At 32.7% G+C, this 11,006-nt stretch overlaps 1 protein-coding gene across 1 annotated transcript; it reads right to left on the bottom strand.

Moving 5' to 3' along the window:
* Window positions 1-4,745: 4,745 nt before the first annotated feature.
* On the bottom strand, window positions 4,746-6,434 carry LOC131076748 (putative anthocyanidin reductase). The gene is made up of 6 exons (XM_059212193.1): window positions 6,198-6,434; window positions 5,956-6,110; window positions 5,666-5,869; window positions 5,455-5,587; window positions 5,103-5,319; window positions 4,746-5,028 (listed from the first exon to the last, which is right to left on the bottom strand). Exons 1-6 carry the CDS (start codon window positions 6,322-6,324, stop codon window positions 4,881-4,883), a joined length of 984 nt encoding a protein of 327 aa, XP_059068176.1. The 5' UTR covers window positions 6,325-6,434; the 3' UTR covers window positions 4,746-4,880.
* Between the last annotated feature and the right edge of the window lie 4,572 nt (window positions 6,435-11,006).

Raw genomic sequence — 11,006 nt, 5'->3', positions numbered from 1 at the left:
GACTATATTTATTCCTCATGCAAACTGATTCTCATGGATACCACATGAAATGATCTCCTCATACTGAAACACAAGGCATATTACCATACACCCATATCTACTATCTTGAATAATAGATGCTAATATTTTTTTTCACAAACTATAATGCAAAACAACGTTGGTCAAAGTTAAAATAAATTAGATTTTACTAATTCATGCAAATCAAATGGAAACTAATACTCTTTCTTTTCTTGCACGTTATCTATTCTCCCATCACTCACAAATCATAGTCATCTTCTCTAATAAGTCTAGTTGTGCATCTTTAATGCCTTGTCTATGCCTTTATCTAGCATAAGAACTACAAAAATAACTTCCCTGAAAAATAACATATTAATTAATTTATTTTATTTAACTATTAATCTAAAATTATACTAAATAATGCAAAACTTTAATATGGACACAAAATGAATACACAATTTGAGAAGTATTTTCTTTGAAGAAAAGAATTCTAAACTAGGTGGAACTCCATCAAGATACCTTGTGACACTTAGAAGGGTGTGGCTTCGAAGGTAAACTCTCAAATTCCCAGACTACTATCTCCTTGAACTCTTGAATCATAAATTCTTGATTTATTAGACAACACTCCATACTAAGATAGACCCATAAAGCTCCATCAAGTTGTCTCATGACCCTCATAAGAGTATAATTATTAATCTCAACCCCATGACCTCATTAGAAAATAATCCACATTGAGTCCACTGAATCCGTTACCTATCTTTAAAAGGAAAACTTCACAATATATGCATTCTTTAAATTTGCCAGCATACAAAAAGAAAGAAATAAAAAAAAAAATCTTATCATGCAAAATACCATCTCAATTTGAGAAGATAACTTGAGATTATATAAGTCCTCCAACCTTTGGTTCCACCAACCTCCAATAAACATGCAAAGAACTAATCAACAATTTTCCTTAGCAATACACTGAACTTCATCTACAAGATACTCAATAATTGTTTTAATATTTTGAAATCCACTTTCCTAAACACTGATAGTAAGAAGATAAATTACTTGATTGACACATCTCAAGGAATATATATCAACTATTTGACATTTTTCAATACTTATAAAACTAGTTTGAGTTGCATCTTCACTTGTAAGGCAACCTACTTTCAAGTTAATACTAATAGAGGATGGATGCAAATGACTATGTAGCCATTCATGAGTCCTCATGCGTTGTAAATGAATGATTATTACACTCTTGATTGTATCATCTAGCCCAATTGATTTATTCTTATCTAGGCAAAGAAGAAAAGACAATTTCATATACTACTTTCTCATAGTGGCTTCATTACCAAATTGATTGACATGAAGTATCTTCACAATGAGGGTAAAACTGCTTGATTATTCATCCAATGAATAATAAGTATTTAAACAAAAGTGAGATACTTGTAATAACTAATTTCCTATAACCAGACTCTAAACAATGTAATGATAAGCTACACAAATCCAATGAGAAGAAAAGAAGATTAAAAACAAATCAAAATTTTTGCCCAATAATCAAATTTATGTCAAATTTAATATAATATCAATATATATATCAATTTGATATTGGTATCAATTAATATCAAATTGACATGATAATCCATATCCATCAATGTACACAACCAACAATGCATTTAATATTTAGTAATATGATATAAATTTTGGAGAAATGACACTATAAAGTTCATTTTTTAAAGAATTAGAGATATACAAATGACACTAAAATTACATTTTTTATTTTCGATTTTCTTATAGATCCTCATTACCTCCCCTCTAGTATAACCTATTAAGTAATGATAAATTAAAATTCTTATTCTATATAATGTTTAGTGGATCAACTTAAGTGGCTCTCTTTGAAAATTCAAAGCCTAACTTACTCCCTAGAGGCTTAGTAAGGCATGTAGAGTAAAGTTATAAGGGACACAAAATCATATTTTAATAATATTATATCATATAAGGCATCTATTTTGGCTTAGTAATCAAGTGAGAAGCTTACAATTGAACTGACTAAATTTGTTCCAAAATTTCTTCCACTAAAGAAGCTTGAAGCTCTCCTTGCAAACCTCTCTTATGTTTGATATCATATTAGTAACCAACACAAAGTAAGTAAATTTATCTAGCGTGAATACCTCAAAATGTAGAATTGTTCCATCAAAATAACTACATGGTCCATATTTAAGAATTAAAGAAAAGGTATCACAAGCTTCAAATGAGCCCCAGCCCCCTCTAGCCCAGACATTGGGATCCTTCCAATCAGATATCCTAAATATTTCATATATCATATAACTTCTAAAAAATTTCATCAATAGTCCACTTTGCTACTTGAAAAATTTCACTAAAGTGTAAGTGTTGAATATGGGGGAAAGTGAAAAGGATTGGAGTGAAAGAATCCCAAGAATCCCTCTTAAAAGAGCCTTATAACCTTTCCCAGATCACTCAGTTTCTTGGAAGAAATTCGTACAACTACCTTCTTCCACTTATCTTCCTCCTCTTCGTTCCTTTTTCACATAACAAAAAGATTAGTTACCTATTAAACAATTCCCTTGACTGCAAAAGAAATTATGTGTGTTTAACATTAATTTACCTACCCAAAAGCCAAGGGAATTTCTGGATAGCGTTTGCGAAAGAAGCTTAGCATGTCAGTAACGGTCACGAGATCTGAACAACACACAAATCGACCTGCTGCAGTTGGGTGCTCCATCAAAAACATATGGGCACTGCATACATCTTCCACGTGGACTAATGGCAGCGATCCTATCAAATATTTTCTCGAAACCATGAATTCATAAAGTTCTCTGTTTCCTGAGAAATTTAGGGGTTCCAATTCTCGGGTCATATATATATATATGAATAGAAGAAACCATAATTGCAGATGGATAAACACTCAACGACAGTTTCCTGTTTAAAGTGAAGTGGGCAAATTACCTGTGAGTGGTGCTAACGTAACTGGAATGCTATGGGGAATTGTGGAGGTTAGAGAAGGACCTCCCACCATTCCTACCGACACTGTTACCACTTCAATCTCTTCCTCCGCTCCGTATTGCACAGCTGCTTCCTCTGCCAAAGTCTTGGATACTGCATACATCTGAACATAAAATCTGCTATAAACTTATTATTGAATTCTAGTAATTATTATTGAAGATAAACCTCAATACTTTCTCCAAAAAAGCCGTCTTTGCCTTTGATATAATCAACAGGAGTCCAGCAGGATTCATCAGAACCTCCTTAAGTTGTCCGTCTTCATTAATAGGATAACTTGCGACGATGGCAGATGTATGAATTACTCGCTTCACAGTTTTTGCTTTCTTGCAAGCTCTTAGAATTTCCAGCGTTCCATCAATGGTAACAATATCGCCCTGACACCACTCCACTCGCTGTCTCAATCTCATCCTTAAAACGTGGACAATAGATGAGAATCTGGGTAAGTGGATAAATGAATTACCTGGTTACCTCGACAAGTGGCCAAGTTGATGACGGAATCGCAGCCTTTAATAGCACAATCGAAGCTGCCATGTTGCAAGAGACCTGCTTTGAACAGATGGAGCCTTTCTTTGGCTCCCGGAAGGGATAGCAGATGACTATTTTTAGCTGGGTTTTCTACAGGAGATAAAAAAAATTGAACACTTATATAGATTATGAATGAAGAAGATATGTGAGATGAAGAAAAATGGGAGTTAGAATACAGTTACCAGGGTCTCTTAGTGTAGCGTGAACTACATAACCCTTTTGCAGCAGATTTTTGACAAGGCAGGATCCGATGAATCCTGCCGCTCCAGTTACACACACTGTTTCCCTCTTACTTTCTTCTTTATCCATCTCCTTCCCGTTGGCGTTCTAAAGATTTCCTATTTACAGTTTCATGGGTGTTTTAAGGTTAGAAGGAATTTATCACGGCAGTGCACTTATTGCTGCGGTTGCTTATCAGATCTGAGCTGTGTTTTAGAGTTTGGCGAGAAGGTGCAGGACAGGGCAGAGGATATATTGTGGAAAAGAAGCAAAATACTGCAACGTATGTCGTCATTATTTAGAATTTGTTTGGTCAAACTAAAAATTTCAATTTTTGACAATATTACCTACTAACTTCGTTTGAAAAACGTGCGCGTACGACAAAAGTTTTAAATGGTAGTTTTGGCGTAAGCTATAAACTAAGTTATATAGATGAAATTTATTAGAATCATCTATGAGCATATCAATCTTATGAGATGTTCTTTGTCATCTTGAACAACTTCAACATTTACTATCATGGTCAAAGAAGCTATAAACTAAATAAACATTCAAATTATTTTTTCATATTTTTATTAAACATAATAAATATGTAAAATACATCAACAATTATATCGATTCTAAATATACATATTGTAATTGTTTTATATTTTTATCATCTATGAATGTATTTTTTGAGCATATATTGACTATATAGGCTATCAAATACACTAATTTATATTTTCTAAAGATGATGTTGATTATCTTAAATGCGTACTTTAGATATATTTGAATCTAAATATGTTCCATGACAGTTATCAACAACTTGTTATAATTTATTATTTATAAATATTTTTTCCCACAAATTAAACTAATCACAATAATAATAATTAAAAAACAAGTAATAACCACAACAGACCACTTATTATTATAATTATAATAACATTTGTTTAATTGAAAAAATAATTTAAAACATAAATTCAATCTGCCCAAAATTAGAAATCTTATTTAACCAAAAAAGTCTTGACAGTTATTTACTAAATTAAATTATTCTACAAGTAAATATACCAGTTCTGTACATCCCACCTAAAGAGGGACACATTTCCATTATGAAGAGCAGGGTGAGTAACCACTCCTCTGTGAGTAATTGACATCCCTCACAAAACTTTCATTTGCTTTGCAAAGGCGACGGTGTCACTAAGCATTTCCTCCATATCATACTTGTACGAGAATCCCAGATCAATCAGTTTCTTGGAAGAAATTGGTACAAATACTTTGTTTGACTCGTCTTCTACATCTTCGGTCCTTTTTCACATAACAAAAAATATCAGTTACCTAATAAACAATTCGCCCGAGTGCGAGAGAATTAAATTACTTACCCAAAAGCCAAGGGGATTTCTGGATATCGTTTGCGAAAGAAGTTGAGAATGTCAGCAACAGTCACGGGATCAGAACAGCACACATATCGACCAACTGCAGATGGGTGCTCCATCAAATAGATATGTGCACTGCATACATCTTCCACGTGGACTAATGGCGCCGATCCTAACAGTGATTTACTCGAAAGTACCATGATTTCATAAAGCAGTCTGTTCCCTGAAAAATTTCGGGGTTCCAATTCTTAGGTCATATATATGCAGAGGATACACCATAATTGCAGATGGACAAACACTAAATGACAGTTTCGGTGTTTAAAGTGAAGTGGGTAAATTACCTGTGAGTGGTGCTAACATTGCTGAAACGCTATGGGGGTTAGAGAAGGACCTCCCACTATCGCTACCAACACTGTTACCACTTCAATCTCTTCCTCTGCTCCGAATTGCGGAGCTGCTTGCTCTGCTAAAGTCTTCGATAATGTATACATCTGAACAGAACGTCTACTAATTAATAGATCGGTCATTCATTCTAGCAATTATTATTGAAGAAAAAGTTGAATACTTACTCCAGAAAGGCCGTCTTTGCGTTTGATATAATCAAGAGGGGTCCAGCAGGCTTCATCAAGGACCTCCTTAAATTGACCGTCTTCAGTTAGAGGGTAAGCCGCAGCCAAGGAAGATGTATGGATTACCCGCTTCACGGGTTTTGGTTTCTTGCAACTTCTTAGAATGTCCATCGTTCCGTCGACAGTATTGTTGACAGCATCGCCCTGTTTCCACTCCACTCGCTGTCTAAATCTCATCCTTAAAATGTGGACAATAAACGAGGATCTGGGTATGTGGATAAATGAATTACATGGAAATCCAGAGAAGTGGCCAAGTTGATGACGAAATCGCAGCCTTTAATAGCAGAATCAAAGCTGCCATGTTGTAAAAGATCTGCTTTGAACAGTTGGAGCCTTTCTTTGGCTCCCGGAAGCGATAGCAGATGACTATTTTTAGCTGGGTTTTCTACAGGAGATTAGAAAAGAAATAGTTAATGTAGTGTATGAACGAAGAAGGGGCATGAGATGAAGAAAAATGGGAATTAGCAGTTACCAGGATCTCTCAAGGTAGCATGAACTATATAACCCCGTTTCAAAAGATTTTTGACGAAGCAAGACCCAATGAATCCTGCGGCTCCAGTTACACACACACTTTCCCTCTTACCCTCTTGTTTATACATCTTCTTCCGGTTGGTGTTGTAAGGATAGAGGGAATTTAGCACGCCAGTGGATGGTTATTAAATCTAAGCTGCATTTACAGTTTGATGAGAAGGTGCAGGGGAGGGCAGAGTATATACCGTGGAAAAGAAGCAACTACGTGTTACATGGTGAAGCATGAAATAAACAAAATAAAATAATACAATGTATATCGTCCTTATCTTGGAATGTTCTTTTGTCCAACTGAAAATTTCTCTGTTTGATAGTATTTCAAGGCGGCGCTCCCATTACCCAGAAACTTCGTTTGAAAAAGTGCACGTAAGACAAAAGTCTTAATTGGTAGTTTTGACTTAAGCTACCATTAGCAATTGCACCTTGGTGTGCAATGGGTACGCCCAATAGGTGTGTAAGGTCAAACAGAAAAAGAAAATGGTCTATTTTTTGCATATATTTGTGCAATATATAAAGTCAGTAAGGAGAAAGAGATATATAAAGTCAGTAAGGAGAAAGAGATAGATAGAAAGAGGGGTAAGAAGATGGATCTAGGGGATAAAGATATTTATAAATAAATTAAAATTTATCAACTATATGTTTTATTTATTGTTTAAAAATATTATTAAATTTTAATTAATTATAAATTATGATCATGAGTGTCCAATAGGTTGAAAAACAATATGGAGTGAATTTTTGAAATTATTATTAAAATAAAGCATCCACATTCAATAAAATGTTTCACAATTTGCAAGGCATATCAATTATTATAATGTAACTAAATTGATTGTTCTTAAAATTTAAATACTAAAAATGCAAATTTTTAATAACATTATCAAATGCAAACTATTCAAATAATAAAAAATAATTGTAAATATTCTAGATTTGTTCCCTCATTTATTTCTTCAATTTGTCTATTGTCTTTATGTTCATTATTATTATTATATTAAATAAATTTTTTTTTCTATTTGTCCAACTTGAGTAATTATTTCTAAGGTTGGACTATCATGTTGACTTAGCAAATGACTAGTATTTATTATTTATAAATAATGTTAGATATTTTTTTCTCTTTTATTGAGAAATTGTCATTCCTACTATCTACCTTGTCATATAAAACCATTGTAAATAAATAATATATTTCAAGTACATATCTTTCAATCATATCCAAATAACCCATATTTGAGGAATTTGTTTCTAAATATTGGTTGTCTACATGGGAAAGGAAAAAAACAGAGAAAAATGTGAAAATAAAAAGAAATAGGAAAGTTGAGGAAAGGATTGTTCTATTAGAGGGTATGTGTTTATAAAAGAATAAGTATTTATAAAGTAAAATAATGTTATTTTGTATGCTTAAAGATAAGATTAATGAATGTAAACATTTAAATGTGAATTCAAAGTGTAAGGATAAACTTTATTAAAGAGAAATAAAAAATTCTTATTTCATTTGACTAATAATTGATAAACAAAATAAACTAAACAACCACATAAAACCTTTCTCAAACAAAACTAGAAATAATGAATAATTTAACTTTTCTATATATCTTTAACAAAATAAAACATATCATATGTATGCCATAGAAATTTTGAACAAATTGAAACTTTTATATTTGTAAGGATTTTAGAATAAGTCCCACATATCTCATAGAACCTCTTATATTTTTATGTATAATTTAATTTTCTTCTTTGTCCTACACAAAAGAGTGTATGATTAAGAAAAAGTAAATTTCATTATTTATACTCATAATTGAAACCCAATAAACTTCATCGTGTGATCTACCACGAATATTACTAAAATCGTCATTAAAACAAATGTCAGACGAATATTATTAAAATCATCATTAAAACAAATCTGTTGCACACTCTTCCTAAAATTTTCTTGTTTAAATAAAAATTTAGAAGAAACTTTAAAAGGTTTCAAATGTTTTGTTCACCTAAACCTAACAAAATTTCTCTTACTATATTAATTCGATCTGACTTAAATTTACCAAATAATATGAAGATTAAAAAAAAAATTATGACTTAGAATCTATCAAATGCTTGCATGCACTCCACGTTTGGAGTTGCATGTTAGGCAAGTTTCCTAATAGGATTAAATTCTCCAGGTAAGAAATTTGAGAGTTGCCAGCTACAATGGGTATGGAGCAATAATTTCATTCCAAGCAAATCTTCTAGATTGAAGATTGCAGAGTTTTTGGAGGCAAAGTTCAGAGTCAAAGAATTGGAGCTTTTGATTACCCAGAGGACAAAGAAAGACAGGGATTTTAGAAATAGAAATGAGGGCAGCTACAGAAGAAGAAAAGGAAGGGAGAGAGGGGGACGATGTAAGCAAATCTAATATCATATTTCACGCACAACTTGACATGGATCTCGATAGCTACCAAACCCAAACCATACAAAAAGTATAGCAGTAATCTGTTTTTAGCATGTTGACAATTTTTATTTCAGTTTTGGTGTTCTTTATTAAATGTCATCCAATATTTTGTTATGGAATTTGGGTTTGAAGCTCAAAACTCTAGTAGCTCAATAACATCAATGTTCTTTAGAATTACTCTTTGTTTTATTGTGAATAGATTGCAGTAGTAGAAGAGAGTCTGGTTTTGGTTCATGTCATTTTAAAAAGAATTTTTCTTCCATAGGGTTATGTAATTTTTTTTCCTGCAAACTTTGTCATTTTTATAATTTCTCCATTGGCATCATTGACAGCATGACATAACTATGCAGATCTGATAAATTGCTTGCCATCGTCCATGTGAATTTTATGTGGAATTTGCATAAAGCGATCATTTTTTCTTTGCGTTTTATTTCATTGTAAATTAGTTTTGTTGTTTACTGCTGAAAGAAGAGATTGATTGTTTTGTTTTATCGATGGTTGTTTTGTATATGAATTTGGTTCATAAGCCGGTGTAGAAGAAAGAGTGAACGGATCTATTTTATGCTAAACCCAATTGAATAGAAATATTGTATATAAAATCGATATCTGATCCCGTGTTCTTACTTTCATGCCATTAGTCCTCAATCTCTCTGATTTTATGCTTTTTATAATGTCCCTCTTCAAAACTTTCATTCTTCATCTGTGTTAGTGGTATAATACACTTGTTACTAATTATTTTAAAAGGCTTTGATTATGACCAGTTATTAATTATTAATGTAAAATGTACCGGCAAGACTTTTTAAATCCTCGAAGGCTGTGAACACGGGGTGTTGTCAAAGGGCAGGCCACCGTACGTTGTCTCGTGGACACGGGAGGTATTGTCAGAGGGAATTTATACGATGAATAGTGGACAACGGAATAGATGGAGATGATTTGAATCCAGGGTACTGTTAGAGGGAGTTAATGCCGTGAACATGGGCACCAGAATGAACGCCAAAATGAACGGAGGAGATGATCTGAATGGTCTTGCAAGATGAGAGAAGCATTTTAAATCGTCGATTCTTCAAAGTAGATCGTCCATCTCATATAAGGGAATGCCTTCAGCGTAAATATGGCATAGAGAAGGTTGTGTCATGTGTAATAAAAATGATTCCCAAAGAACATTTAATGTTTTTAATATAAGTAGTCATAATTAAAAAAATGACAATATTGATTTCAACCAATGATGGGCTCGTCAATTATTCAACCTGATGCCTTCAAAAAGAAAACACATCTTTAAATCTTTACATCCAAAATTTAACATTAGAATAACTTATAATCAATCCTTCCATATGATGACTTAATTCAATAGCCGGTCCAAGAAGAAATAATTGACCTAATCATTAACTCCTCTCATAATTTCAGTTGGGATGGTCATTCCACTTAACAAACCCTCATGCATCCTTTCTAGATATACCTTGAAGAGATAAATAACCCAAGGGGTCCAAACCAATTCTTTCGTGGATTTTGGCTATATCAAACTATTCATGCAAATGAGCAACTTTACTTGATTATCTATTTGCCCAACTTTACTTGATTATCTATTTGCCCTATTTTCTTGCATAGAGTGCCTAACCAAAAATAACCACATAAATTCTTTGATGAATAATTGTACCTTACACTTGCCGATGCAACTACTCACTATCCTTGTCTTCACACTTTAAAGTAGACTGCATTTTCTTACATAGCCCTCAATTAGTTTGATTATGCATAGTCCACAATAAAATCAAACTCATCTTATTCATGGGAAATATTTAAAGAAAACACCAATCTTCTACAAACTTTAATGCCAAAATGATCTCCAAGATGAAATTAGCATCAATAAGAGGTCTCTATCATGGCTGAATTTTTTTTCTTGGATTCAATCAAAGACTATATCTATTCCTTCTGCAAACTAATTCTCATGGATACCACATGAAATGATCTACTCATACAAATGATCTACTCATACTGAAACTCAAGGCATATTATTGTACACCCATATCTACCATGAATAATAGATACTGACATTTTTTTTCACATACTATAATACAAAACAATGCTGGTCAAAATTAAAATAAATTAGATCTTACTAAGTCAAGCAAATCAAATTGTAATAACACACTTTACATAACCCAACAAAATTTGATCACTTTTTTTTTGTTTAATTTAATCATTGTATTTGATTCAATCGCATACTCGGGGCTTTCATCCATTTGGATTATGTATTCATCCATCCAGGATGAGCATATAACCATACTGGTTAGGCATCTGTCCATACGAAACAAAAGGTTTCATCTATCTAATACGACATAGGCATCTACC

The sequence above is a fragment of the Cryptomeria japonica genome, chromosome 10, assembly GCF_030272615.1.
Source record: "Cryptomeria japonica chromosome 10, Sugi_1.0, whole genome shotgun sequence".
Classification (NCBI taxonomy): Eukaryota; Viridiplantae; Streptophyta; class Pinopsida; order Cupressales; family Cupressaceae; genus Cryptomeria; species Cryptomeria japonica.
This window is presented reverse-complemented; position numbering and strand designations above follow the sequence as displayed.

Bases quoted from the DNA above. Each gene is read 5' to 3' on its own strand.
- LOC131076748 (XM_059212193.1), bottom strand. From the start codon at position 6,324: ATGTATAAACAAGAGGGTAAGAGGGAAAGTGTGTGTGTAACTGGAGCC. The intron at 5,320-5,454 runs GTTAGCACCACT...GAAATTTTTCAG, and splicing joins CCCCATAGCGTTTCAGCAAT to GGAACAGACTGCTTTATGAA. The intron at 5,029-5,102 runs GTAAGTAATTTA...TATGTGAAAAAG, and splicing joins GAAATCCCCTTGGCTTTTGG to GACCGAAGATGTAGAAGACG.